The sequence below is a fragment of the Barbus barbus genome, assembly GCF_936440315.1.
Source record: "Barbus barbus genome assembly, chromosome: 50".
In the NCBI taxonomy this organism is placed as follows: Eukaryota; Metazoa; Chordata; class Actinopteri; order Cypriniformes; family Cyprinidae; genus Barbus; species Barbus barbus.
The window spans coordinates 7,085,823-7,099,761 of record NC_136728.1 but is presented as its reverse complement, the minus strand read 5'-3'; the positions used below and the strand labels follow the sequence as shown (position 1 = coordinate 7,099,761).

At 38.8% G+C, this 13,939-nt stretch overlaps 2 protein-coding genes across 2 annotated transcripts in view; both read left to right on the top strand.

Annotated features, from left to right (window-relative positions):
• Positions 1-3,137, top strand: part of LOC306868423 (laminin subunit beta-1-like) — a gene marked incomplete at its 5' end in the record, with an annotated part of 36,710 nt that extends 33,573 nt beyond the window's left edge. Inside the window, 5 exons of the mRNA XM_079414576.1 lie at positions 69-276; positions 1,333-1,474; positions 1,600-1,776; positions 1,861-2,020; positions 2,141-3,137. Coding sequence (XP_079270702.1) covers positions 69-276; positions 1,333-1,474; positions 1,600-1,776; positions 1,861-2,020; positions 2,141-2,280 — 827 coding nt within the window. The 3' untranslated portion in view covers positions 2,281-3,137. The remainder of the gene's footprint in view (positions 1-68; positions 277-1,332; positions 1,475-1,599; positions 1,777-1,860; positions 2,021-2,140) is intronic.
• Positions 3,138-9,601: 6,464 nt separating this feature from the next.
• On the top strand, positions 9,602-13,411 carry islr2 (immunoglobulin superfamily containing leucine-rich repeat 2). Its single transcript, XM_079414845.1, has 2 exons — positions 9,602-9,842; positions 10,386-13,411. The coding sequence occupies exon 2, from the start codon at positions 10,395-10,397 to the stop codon at positions 12,528-12,530; it is 2,136 nt and encodes a 711-aa protein (XP_079270971.1). The 5' UTR covers positions 9,602-9,842; positions 10,386-10,394; the 3' UTR covers positions 12,531-13,411.
• Positions 13,412-13,939: the final 528 nt, after the last annotated feature.

Sequence of the window (13,939 nt, the reverse complement as noted above, 5' to 3'; positions counted from 1 at the left end):
TCGTTGAGATAGGTTGCTTGGATGATCAAGTCCTTGAATTTGAACTCCTACTCTATCTGGTTCTACAGAAGATGGAGCGGACCTGGAAAGCATTGAGGCTGTGGCCAATGATGTTCTGCAGATGCAGATGCCCACCACTCCAGCCCAGCTGCAGAACCTGACCACAGAGATCAGGGAGCGCGTGGGCAGCTTGACAGAAGTCGAGGACATCCTCAATCAGAGTGCTGCTGACATACTGAGAGCAGAAAGCCTGCTGGAACAAGCCCGAAAGGCCAGGTCTGAGATTTATTTATTCAGTCATTTACAACAGTTTCATATAGTAGGCACTTGCCCCGATTTTTGCAACCTCATTACCAAATGTGATTATTATTTCCATCAAATAAACATCAAAATTTGTATTTTGCATGCTAGGTTAATTTTTCTTTTCATTTTCTGCAATAATTTATTTGATAGTTCATGCAAAAACATGGGATCTGTGCCTCTAATGCTTCAAAAATGTCATCAGACACTAAAGCAGTGGTTCTCAACTATTTTGACTCGAAGTCCACCGTTGTCCAACATAATATTCAAGTCTCCCCTTCCCCATATTATTTGTAAGATATTTTCAGTATTTCTACTGTAATTATAACAAAACTGCAAGTTTTCAAACTTTTCCATTAACAGAAACTAGGATTACTGACACGCTAATTAACCATAATAGTTAAAAAAAACAACAACAGTAGTTATAGAACAGATAATAAGAAAAATTATTTTATTTATTTATTCATTATTTATTTTAGAATTTAATTTATATTTGATATTAGTATAAATAAAATTTTGCTGATCGGCAAAAAAAGGCCCAATATGATACCAAGTTAAAAAAATACCAATAAAACTTTCCATCATGTACCTTTTTTTTTTTTTTTTATTAAATGGATGTATCAGCCTTCATGTATTTATAAAATAAGTCAAATTAATGTCAAAGTCAGTTAAATGTCAAAATGTTAAAAATCAAGATTAGGCATGAAATAGTAATACAATAATACAAGACTTCTTCGTCTTGCAAATAGTTGTTGAAAGCAAAAAACTTGGTAGGAAAACGTGACATAAAGCAAAACTATTTTTGGAACAAGCACCCCAAAATTAGCAAGAAACACGCATCGGATTTAATTTCGATGTTAGGCTGTGTAATTTTGTGATTTTAATTATCTTAAGTCATCCTGTGGCCCTCTAGTGGGCTCCTGGTTGAGAACCATTGCACTACAGTGCACCATATCTGTGGAATGTGGTAGCATTGCCACCTACTGGCCAGTTCGTTGAACAACATGTTTGTATATTCTCTGGTTTTCACAGGAAGGAGGCGACAGATGTGAAGAACACAGCTGAGATGGTGAAGGAGGCCTTGCAGCAGGCTGAGCGTGCCCAGAGTTCAGTAACCGAGGCACTGAAACAGGCCAGGGCTGACATCAAGGGAACGCAAGACTTGCTGGTCTCGGTAAGTCTACATCACCAGTCATTTGTTCCAAGGGAACAATTTTAGGCTTGCTTTAGTCATTATCAATATGGTGCAATTTGGAATTGATATTTGAGGCCACTTTATGTGACTCTTTTGTACAAAAGGTGGAGTCTGAGACATCTGACTCCGAGCTAAAACTGAGTAACGCCACCCGAAGGCTCCTGAAGTTGGAAAGCGATGTAGCTCTGCTCAAAGAAAAGGCTCTCAACACCTCCACCAGCGCCAACAGCACAGAGAAAGAGGCTGATAGCATCAACGCACTGGCTGAGCAGCTCAAAAAGGTGCATGAATGACCTGGACATGATGATCTTTGGTATTAAGTTTTTTGCGTTTGTAACCTCCTGTGCTGTGGACTGTTTATGCAGGATCTGGATTCAGAGCTGAAGGACAAGTACAGTAGTGTTGAGGAGCTGATCACACAGAAAGCTGAAGGAGTGGCAGAGGCCAAGAAAAGAGCAGAGAAACTCCAACAGGAAGCCAAAAATCTGCTGCTACAAGCCAGCGACAAACTCCAGCTTCTGAAAAGTACATCAATACTGCATCTCTAATTCCTGTGAAGCAAATATTACTGCATCAGCATTAGAAAAGAACTATCACACAACTGGCTCCAATTTAATCTTTTAATGTTCTCACTTACAATTTCAGATCTTGAGAAGAACTATGATGAAAATCAGAAGCTGCTGGAGGACAAGGCCAATGAGCTGGTGGATCTGGAGAAGGCTGTGAAAGAACTGCTTCAGGAGATCAGTCACAAAGTCACCGTCTACAGCACCTGTCTGTTTTAACGCTACTACTGACTGCTTTAGGAAAATATATTAAATTACCGTCTATGCCAAATCCCTGAGAAGGTTTTGTGAGTTTTACCCATACGTCATGATCATTGTATGGAAGGGTGTTACACACTTTTATGAACACAAGAGAATGTTATTTTTAAAACAGCAGACCAAAGAGTGAATGTAAGATATGCCCAACATAACTATGAGACTGCAATTACATTGACCTCATTGTTTCAATTTTAGATTAAAGTCAAAACAAAAAGTAAAATAAAATAAATGTGATTTTTTTTGGTTACTGATATCTAATGCCAACTCTGGAATACTATGAAAATTCAATCAGAATAAACTCAAGTTAGTAATACAGTGTGAAACTGTCGTTGTTACAGTGTGAATTTGTCTCATGTTAACAAAATACAATATGAGGAAATCAATCAATCTGAGGTTTCATCTTCTGAAACCTTAAAAGATGGAAATAACAGTGGAGACTTGTGTATTGTGGAAGAATTGCACTTTATTCAAAAATACGTTTGCATTGTTTGTTTTATTGCTGTAATATGATACTTGATATGGAGCTGCGGTGGATCGGGATCACGGCTGTAGGCCGGAACTGGAGCTGTACTGAAACGATGAGGCTCTTAGGCTGATGATACCCGGGGCAACTTTGGGCAATGTTGCTGTCAACAGGCAACCAGGTGAGACACAGGGCCCACGATCTAAAGTATCATTGACTCAATGGGAAAGTGCCCAAACATTGCTCAAAAAAAGCTGCCCGGCAAAGTTGCTCAAAATGTTGCCTTGTGTATCATCAACCTTAGGCTGCGGCTCTGACATTGTTGCTCATTGTGGTCATTAAAATATCCAGATCATAAGAGTCATTTGCTTGTGAATTAGTCACTAGTCGTGCTGCATATGTGACTATGTTATAGTAATGTTATTTGTCAACATTGCGTTAGTTATATTATGCTTAATTAACTTCATATAAAGATAAAAAACTTGCAGATGCGTTTTCATGCCATTCAGTCTTTTATCTCAGTACAGTCAAATTAGACTGCTTTCACAACACACGTTAAATAAGTTTTGGCCACTTTTAAATTTTTTTAATAAAGGGAGATTAACAGTGTGCAGATCTTTTTGCTATTATTTGATGTTACTGTATATAGCAATAAGTATTGGCGGTTATGAACAGGCCTTAACGGAGGCACCTCAAAGAAGCAGATAATGACAGAAACTCAAGGCAGTCTTACAGTGCCTTAAACCCCCAGTGAGCAAGCCAAAGGCGACAGTGCCAAGGCAAAACTCCCTACGAAATTAAATGCAGATTACATAAAGCACTATAATAATAATAAAATAAAAAATTGAATTAATAGAAAATAAACATATAGGCTCTAGCGGTACCCAATTTGACCTCATTCATGTGCAGCAATGGATGACACGAGGCTGATCGTGGAGGTCGAAAAACACGAAGTGCTTTATGATCCCACCAATAAATATTACAAAGACTTATCTTTGAAGGAAAAGGCCTGGGTTGAAGTTGCTTCTGCAGTTTCTTCAGATGGTAAGTTATCAATTTCATATTTAACTGTAATCAGTTCCATAGAGAAAAGTGGACTAGGCTACTAAAAAAAACAAATAAAAAATCAAAACATCATTCGCTGTATTTTTAAAATATGTATAACAATGTATTGATTATTTTATGTAGCTCAGTCACTTAGTACAGTGATCACCTGTCTTTTTTTTTTGTACAAAACGTACATAAACGGTGGATGTGCTTCCTCTCAACGCCGTGGTGTAATATTAAATGGACAAATTTGACTGAAGTCTAAAAATGTTCTTCATATGTCTATATCAAGATGTACTGTAGTATACATTAAACAAACATGTTTATACTTATGAAATTATAAGAGTTATATAAAATATAAATGTTTAATTTGCATGTAATCTTCTGCATATATACACACCTTTCCTGGTCAGTCCTTTTGTATATTATAAATGAAACATGAACAATCGATTTTTAAGAAGAATTTATTTACATAAAGAACTCTATGTACACTGTTTTAATTAACTTTTATTTTATTTTTATCTGTAAAGCATATGTTAAATCAGAGTGTATATGTTCTTATTGCTGCGGCCGTCACGCTCTACAAACGCTTCCGGTGTGAATACTCTGGCGAGTTTGCAGCTGCAGCAAGGCTGTATTTACGCTGCTCATGCGCCGCTCACGCTTGCGGTGTGAAACCGGCGTTACCTGTATAATACAGCACTTACCTACACTTTACAACTCCTACCTTTAGTCTACAGACCTTACCTGTATTTTACAACCCTTACCTGTACTCTGCAACTCTTACCTTTAGTCCACAACCTTTACCTGTACTTTACAACCCTTACCTGTACTCTACAGCACTTACCTGTACTCTACAACTCTTACCTTTTGTCTACAACCCTTACCTGTACTCTGCAACTCTTACCTTTAGTCTACAACCCTTACCTGTACTTCACAACCCTTACCTGTATTCTACAGCACTTACCTGTACTCTACAACCCTTACCTGTACTTCACAACCCTTACCTGTATTCTACAGCACTTACCTGTACTCTACAACTCTTACCTGTATTTTTCAACCCTTACCTGTATTCTACAGCACTTATCTGTTCTTTACAACTCTTACCTTTAGTCTACAGACCTTGCCTGTACTCTACAACTCTTGCCTCTAGTCTACAACTCTTACCTGTATTTTACAACCCTTACCTGTATAATACAGCACTTACCTGTACTTTACCACCCTTACCTGTATAATACAGCATTTACCTGTACTTTACAACCCTTACCTGTATTCTACAGCACTTACCTGTACTCTACAACTCTTACCTGTACTTTACAACCCTTACCTGTATAATACAGCATTTACCTGTTCTCTACAACTCTTACCTGTACTTTACAACCCTTACCTGTATAATACAGCATTTACCTGTTCTCTACAACCCTTACCTGTACTTTACAACCCTTACCTGTATTCTACAGCACTTACATGTACTCTACAACTCTTACCTGTACTTTACAACCCTTACCTGTATTCTACAGCACTTACCTGTACTCTACAACTCTTACCTGTACTTTACAACCCTTACCTGTATTTGACAGGCCTTACTTGTACTTTACAACTCTTACCTTTAGTTTACAACTTATTCCTTTAGTCTACAAGCCCTACCTGTACTTTTCAACTCATACCTGTATTTCACAGGACTTACCTTTAGTCTACAATTCTTTACTTTAGTCTATAACTCTTACCTGTATTTCACAGGACTTGCCTGTGCTCTACAATTCTTACCTTTAGTCTACAACTCTCACCTGCACTCCACAATTCTTACCTGTACTTTACAACCCCCCTAGCAACTGCCCTGAATGCACCTGTATGTTGGCCATGGCATTGAGTTGGTCCTGTGGTGGTTTGTGGTCTGGGTTGTGCGAACTGAGGGCTGCTTAGGCTTTACCTGTGCACTGAGGGACACCTGTGGCCGCGGGGCTGAGGGGTCCTGGACTGACGCTGAAGCGCTGAGGGGTGCCTGTACTGCGGCCGCAGCGCTGAGGTGGCCCTGCGCTGTGGCTCTTGTACTGTGTTTTCTAGCATAGGCTCAAGGACAGGCAACTGTGACATGGACTCAGGAACACACTACATTGCTAGCAGAAATACAACTATAACCACACACTGCAAAAAAATGGCTTATTTTAGTTAGTATTTTTGTCTTGTTTCTAGTCAAAATATTCTTAAATCAGACTAGATGAGCAAAATGGCTTAATATATTTTGTCTTGTTTCCGGGGGGGGGGGGGGGGCACCCTGTCTACCTCACTGGCAGACAATTTTACTTGTTTTAAGAAAAATGCACTTAATTTAGTCCCCCCCCCACCCCCCCAAAACAAGACTAAATATATTAAGTGATTTTGTTTATCTAGTAAAAGTATCGTGATTTAAGAATTTTTTGATATTTTGCCTAGAAACAAAACAAAAATACTAAGTAAGATAAGCCATTTTTTTGCAGTGCATCAACTTAATACACTGATTTTACAAAATTGAGGCAAAGTTTGACTATTACGACTGGTTTTGTTGGGCATAAAAGGATATTTTTAACAGTAAAATGTAGAAATTATGTGCACATTACATGCACTTCCAGTTAGTGAAAAAAGTTAGTATTTTAGAACACCTTAGAAACTAAGTTAGTATTTTTATAGTGCACATATCACCGATAAGTGCACAGTGAGCGTCATTAGGGGACACAACAAGAGACTTCAGGGGCAGTGGCCACAACATGCGCTGCTTCATGACAGAGCTTACTTTATGACCATTAGAAAATTATGTTCTATAAAGTATAAATATGTATCCATGTACTTTTCATTTTGAATACTATGAATACAAACATACTACTAATTTCACATACTAGAGGCTGGAAATGAAAGGGACCTCGGGGAGCTTTGGCCATGACAGGGGAGACCTCAAGCAGCATTGGCCGTCACAGGGACCTCAGGGAGCGTTGGCTAACACAGAGACCTCAGAAAGTGACAGCCACCACAGGTATCTCAGAAGCCATGGACAAATCAGGTAACTTACCTCAGGGACAAACCTCAAGCCTCTAATATGAATAATGGCCTTACATTGAGAAGTTTATAGGTCAGTGCTTGTCAGATTTGTCCTGCGAACCCCACAACTGCACATTATGTGTCTCTGTTTTTGGACAAACTCAGTTCAGATCTTACAGTGTCTACAAATGAAATGATGAGATGAATTAGGTGTGTAAATTGAGAGAGACAAACAAAATGTGTAGTGGTGGGGGCTCCAAGACAGGTTTGGGAAGCACTGATGTAGGTGAAAATGGTGGTCCGGCATCCTTTGAGGAAGGTTAAACTTAAATGGCTACTGAGGCCACCTACCTGTACAATTACATATACACCTCTTACCTGTACTATACAACACTTACAAACTCTACAACACATACCTGTACTATATTACTCTTACCTGTAGTGTACAACTCTTACTTAGTATTTTTCCATCCTTCAGTGCAGTGTTTTTTAATCCTGGTCTGTTTGTGTGTGTCTCGTCTTATCTGACACCCAGGACTGAAATCCACTTAGAGAAGTAATGAGTTTATCATGGAGTCACCAGCAGAGCAGAATCAGCAGATGTGAGACCGAAGCAGCGCGAGTTCAGTTCAAACTGAATCCACTGTGACGACATAAGCGGCTCATAGAACGTTCGCGCGACACGTTCTACTCGATTTACTGAACAAACACTTCCTGCTCCCCGAAAATATAAAAGACCCATTACAAAACTGATATAAATAGCCCTATCCTTATGTTCTAGAGGTTCTGTAAATGTTTTTGTCACTCCTCTAACTCCGGTGAGAATAAAGAACATGTGTATTAACCCACATGAAAAAATACTATAGTAATTTATAGTAAATTCTAGCCTATATTATTTTTGAACCATACTATAGTAAAGTACTTGAATTAATTTGTTGTGGTAATTCTATAGTTGCTGTGGTAATATAACAACTATAGTAATATAAACAAATTACTTCACCCAATACTGTACTAAGTTTTCTACAACTATAGGGTATATTATACTACAATACACTACAGATTACTGTAGTAAAAACTAAAGTACTGCATACACTATTTATTACAGTTTATCAGTTTAAACTACAGTATGCTGTAGCATTCATTAACAAAGTGTTGTAAATACTATAATATATACAGTATAATACACTTTACTATAGTGTTTACTATAAATTACTATTCATGTGGGAATATTGCATGTTTTTTAGTTGATGAATTTATTATATTGGTGAATTTAAAATTGAAAGTTAATGATTTAGACTGTTTTTCACATGCTGTGGGAGAATCAGAAATGGCCTATTTTCATGATCCTATATGTAAAAACGTTTCTGATAGGCCTATATTTTAATAAAACGTATTTTGAAGCTACATCCACAAGTCAGCACGCCATATAGAGTTACCGAGTGTATACTTTTTTTTTTTGCTGTAGGCTGATTTAAAAAAAGTTAATATGAGATACAAATGTTAAGATGTTATGCTGTTTTGGTAAATACTTTTAAATAAATGTACTAGTATCCTCCTATGCTACTACTTCCAAATGGGAAAATGCATTGAACACTGCATTTCTGTTGAAGTATAGAGTTGCAGAGTTGTGAAAAACGATTAAACTTTTTTTAGTTAACACCGAACTAACTAATTAAAGTCGAACAAAATCACAGAAAGGGAAAATTAACAAAAGGGGAAAGAACCATAGACTGTAAAAAAAGAAAGGTCTTGGCTTAAGTACAGCATACTATTGGTTACTATAAAGACTGTCCTTTAATTTCCAACAATGCATTATGTTGTAGTTTTTCTTCTTCGCTGAAATAAGGTAAAGTAGGCTATTCAAACCCGTGTTAAAAATCTACTAAAACGAATAACAACTGCAAAAAAGACAAAAGTATATAAAATGACCACTAGATGGCAGCATATAAAAAGGTTTCGGTGGTCACCACCGCAAACCGCAACAAAATAAAAGGCGATGAACAGACATAAACAACGTCTGTGTCCTTAAAAGTCAAGTGTATTCACATTTTCATTGTATTTAGTTTCGTAAGAGCGAGGCTCCTTCCAGACATGTCAACAAATTAAGCAAGCTCCACTGTTAAGTCACCGCAATTACAAGCAGAAAATTCAGCTGTTGCTGAGCTCCATCATGTTGCCATTGTTAATGCAGCTCATTTCACTTGTTTATTTTTATTTTTTAATGCCCACTGGTTTGCTCATAACAGCTAATTTCACTTTAAGGACATTTAGGGACATCTGTAATGACATGCTCCACATTATGCTCCACATTAAAAATAGCAACAGCCTCCCAAATAATAAAACAATTTATACGATCATCTGCTCCTTTTTAACAGATGGTCACTATACAAGAATAGCTAGACTTCCTTTTTAGCCATTCTCTTCTGTTTTCATTCTATAAAAGCAGAAATAAATTCAGAATTTTATGACCAATTTTTCTTTGTTGCTAGTGCATACAGAAGCCTATTTTATGATGGATCTAAAAAATACTAACCTGAAAAATGTATACAGAAAATGCATAGTTGTTACATGGAAAAAGTAGCCTATCATGTGGATATATCGGTAATACTGACATCGAAAAGATAATATAAATTATCAACTGTATCTGAATTATGAATAACCTTCATCTGGACGGTCCCTATGGCTTTAATGCGGAATTGAAGGGAGAGGCTGCGCGTTCACAATCCCTCCCCTTCCACTGTGGAGGCGGGAGCGCGCAGTGGATTCTGTCCAAACTCAAGCGCGAAGAGAAAACAGCCTCTGGACCGCTCAGCTTCACACGGACACTAAAATGCATCTTCTGCCTTCTGCTAACCAAAACAGCAGAGATTTCCAGAGGGATATAAAATGCTGCATCATGTTTTGGGATGAATTGACATCTGAGCATTAAATATTGTTATTAGTTTTCATCAAGTGTCGTGTTGACTGAAATCCGCGCGAGTGTTAGGAATATCACTTACAGGTAAGGCATTATTAATGTTAAACCTTTTAAGCGTACACATTTTCAGAAAGTAATTCGAATCTGTAAAAGTGAAACTTTCAGCGAACGAATAGGTTGAAACAGTCGCTACAAATCTCGAGAAGTTTAAGACATTCACAAAACAAACTGTTTTTGATTAAAAAGTGAAGCGGGTTTTCAGGACGCGGGACAGCGACATGATCCAAGCGTTCCGGTCTCGAGCCGTTCGGCAACACAGCAGGACGCTCAGGGATGTCCGATGTCTTTTGTGTTTCCTCTCATTGATCTCAATTAGTCGACAACAACTTGAAAAAGAGAGACAAGAAATAATACAAAAGCATTTGCATTTGGTAACTTTTCAAAATAAATTTGCACGAACGTCAAATGCTTTTTTATAATCACCCTCATAATGTGCAAAGCTGTCAGTTTGCGTTATCACTTTATATGACTCTTTTTTTTTATCATATGGCTCTTGCATTTGGTCTTTGTGCATGAAAAATATAGAAATCATTTGTACTAATCTGCACCTTCATGTGTGCTTGGCAGGTGCTGAAAATGGCAACCAAATACCTGATGCTTATTGCCTTGGGGACTGCAGTGATTGGCAGTGCGCACAGTTGCCCTGAGCAGTGCAAATGCTCCGATAAATCAAACCACCAGTTTACAGATTGTGCCTACAAAGAACTTCTGGAAGTACCCGTGGGCATGCCATCCAATGCGACCACCCTGAATCTTTCAGCGAACAAGATTAAAGTGCTGAAACCCAAAAACTTTAAAAATGTGACCCAGGTGACCTCTCTTTGGTTGGCTCACAATGAAATCGTCACCATTGAGAGGGGCACCTTTGCTCCGTTGATTCAGCTGAAAAATTTGGATATTAGCTACAACAAAATCGTGCATTTTCCATGGGAAGACTTGACCAATATCACTGCCCTGCAGTTGTTGAAGATGAACAATAATGAGATGGTTAGTATCCCCAAGGATACCTTTGCCAACCTGAAGGAACTGCGTTCGGTCCGTATTAACAATAACAAGTTTACCACCATCGTGCAAGGAACGTTTGATGCTTTGGTTGCCATGTCTCACCTTCAAATCTTCCACAACCCCTTCACCTGCTCCTGCAACCTTGAGTGGCTCAGGGACTGGATCAACAAATCCTCAATCTCCATCCCTGAGCAAAACAGCATTGTCTGCGATGCTCCTTCCCACCTCAAAGGTACTCAGGTCACTAGCATGCCCAAACTGGACTGCAAAACCCCATCAGTGTCCATCACATATCAGCCAAACATCGAAAAAACTGAACTCTATGAGGGATATACGGTCATGCTTTACTGTGAAACAAAAGGAACCCCTAAACCTGCGGTCACATGGGAGATATACGCTGGAAACCAACTAATTACATTCCCTTTGCCAGCCATTGTTGAGAAAATTGAGATTCCGATTAATGGACCACCTACGAACACCAGGTTCCTTGTGTTTCAAAACGGCACCTTGATCATTCCTCGCTTGAGCAAGAAAGAAGATGGAAACTACACATGCTCTGCTGTCAACGACATGGGGAAAGCCGAGCGCTCGGTGAGACTTGTTGTGGCAGGCACCAAAAAGCACACCAATTCCATGCTGGACCCAAAAGCATCCAGCCATTTACCAGAAGACAAACTTGGTTCAAAAGGCTCCAAAAACAGCGTTATTAGCATGTGGCCCAAATCTGAGGAGAAGACAAAGAGCCTTCCAACCGGAACATCTCTCATTACGGTGGATAAAGAGCAAGAGGAAGAAGGGACCGGTACTTTGCCATTTGTTGGCAAATGCGGAATAAATGATGGCACACAGTATGTCTCCAACCATGCTTTCAACCTCAGCTTGGACGAACTCAAACAGTACACGTTTGATTTCGGGGTTATTGCTTTGGAAGTTTCAGAAACTGAGGCCAAAGTTCAGCTGAACCCTTTCCAGATGGCAAACGCCAAGTCAAACATTCACCTCAGCCAACAACAAGACCTCCAAACTGTGAATAAAGAGCCTTTTAGTCTTTTCCAGACATCCACCAAAAAGTCACCCCTGGACATTTTGTACATTTGCGTCGGTACTGGCAATGGACATTCAGTGGTGAAGTGGTCCAAGATAGAGGAGGGCCTCAACACCTATCGCTTCCAGGGCCTCAAGCCAGGCACTAATTACACCCTGTGCCTCACCTATGGGGGCCAGGACTGTCAAGTCCAAGTGGTCTTCACAACTAGAAAGAAAATCCCATCTTTGCTAATTATAGTGGTTGTTAGCATTTTTTTGCTAGCTTTGGCAACCGTTCCCCTGCTGGGCGCCACCTGCTGCCATTTGCTCTACAAGTATCAAGGCAAGACCTACAAGTTGATCATGAAGACGCAAAACCCAGATCAGATGGAAAAGCAAATAGCGACGGATTTCCACCCCAGGGCGTCTTTTGTGGGATCCGAGAAGAACTTCAACCCAAGTGAGCTGGAAGAGGGAGAAGGCGAGGCTGATGGCGAGGAGGGAGACGGAGAAGGGGAGGACATGGAGGGCAGCGTGGTGACTGAGTCCATTCCCGAGTCACAATCCAAAACGCAGGAGGAGTTTGAGGTTGGATCCGAGTACAGCGATCGGTTGCCGCTCGGGGCTGAGGCGGTAAACATATCTGCGGAGATCAACGGTAATTACAAACAACCCCGTTGAGATGTTTGTTGTTCGTTTGCTCTGAAACACAATAAAAACCAGGTGAACACGGACTGTCAACTCACTTAATACAGACACGTGCTGAAAAAAAACCCCGCGCGCTCATTTTTACCTCAGTAAGTTATTAAGTGCATACTATGAGTGTTCATTATTACAAATAGGCTTTTTGAGATTTATCGAGTGGACTGGACTTAAATGGACAAATATATCTTCAGAAAACCTCATAAAATAATTCACCCTGTGTAAGTCTGGTCACTTTAGCATAATTGTAAATGTACATTGTGTCCAGTGGCATCCATTGTAAGTCATCGAAGCACGAGCGTTATTGTATAGTGGACATCGAGCGCTTCTGAGGGGAAACATAATTTAAAAAAATCACCGTTTTCACAGCATGTGTGTGTCTGGAAAACCAGCCAGATCACCTTGAAAAAAAAAAGTTTAAGTGTAATGTGGGATCCCAAAATGTGTGATTTTTAATGTATTTGCGAACGGGTGCTTTAGAAATATCTCTCGCCTTTATGAACTGACTGAACGTGTCCTTTCTTCTTTTTGAGATAGCCTACTTGTTCGTGGCATGTCACACAAAAGTATTTTCAAGTGTGTTTTATTAGGATACTATCTATAGACTGTAGATATTAAATGTCGATTTGTGATGTAAGCCAAGTAACCTGAGAAGATGATCTCTCTTTTTTTATATATATATATATAAATAGCCTAATGGTCTGTTTTTACCATCAGTCAAAACGACATCGAGTGTCGAGTTAATTGACGCATAGTGGCTTGTTTCGTGTCCCACTGTCCAATGATGTTGTAAAAATACTCAAACCTTTTAAAGATTTTGATATGATTTTATGTACGTGACCTTAATAAAATATTGAACGAACAAATGTATTGGACATTGTTTGCAAACGCAGAAAGTGTTTGTGTGAATGCAGACAAGCTCTCAGCACAGTTCAGAAAATCATTGAACGCCGTCTGAAAGGAGCCCAGAGCCCTCGAACATCTAGGCTACATGTTTTTGCTTTTATTTTAATTTGCAAAACTAACAAAGACTCGTGTAATGTACGATTTATTTAGTTTTTAGTTTTTCTCAAACGAATATTTCAAAACAAATATATAAATAGTTCGAATATAGCCTATAGGATATTTAGCCTATTTGACATTTAAATTCACGAAATTAATTATTTTTACATTTAGAATAAAATGTGTAATAGTGTTTATTTTTCGTTATGGATATTGTAATGAATTCTTGAGAAAACTATTGTGTAAAAGAAAAAGAAAAAACATGATTACGGAACAGTTGCGCTCTCTCAACATCTGTCTAGTCATTGTTATTTAGTTTAAATAGGCTATTCGTAATAACCCTATGAATCATACCACTGCATGGAAAAAAATCGCGTGCATACTGA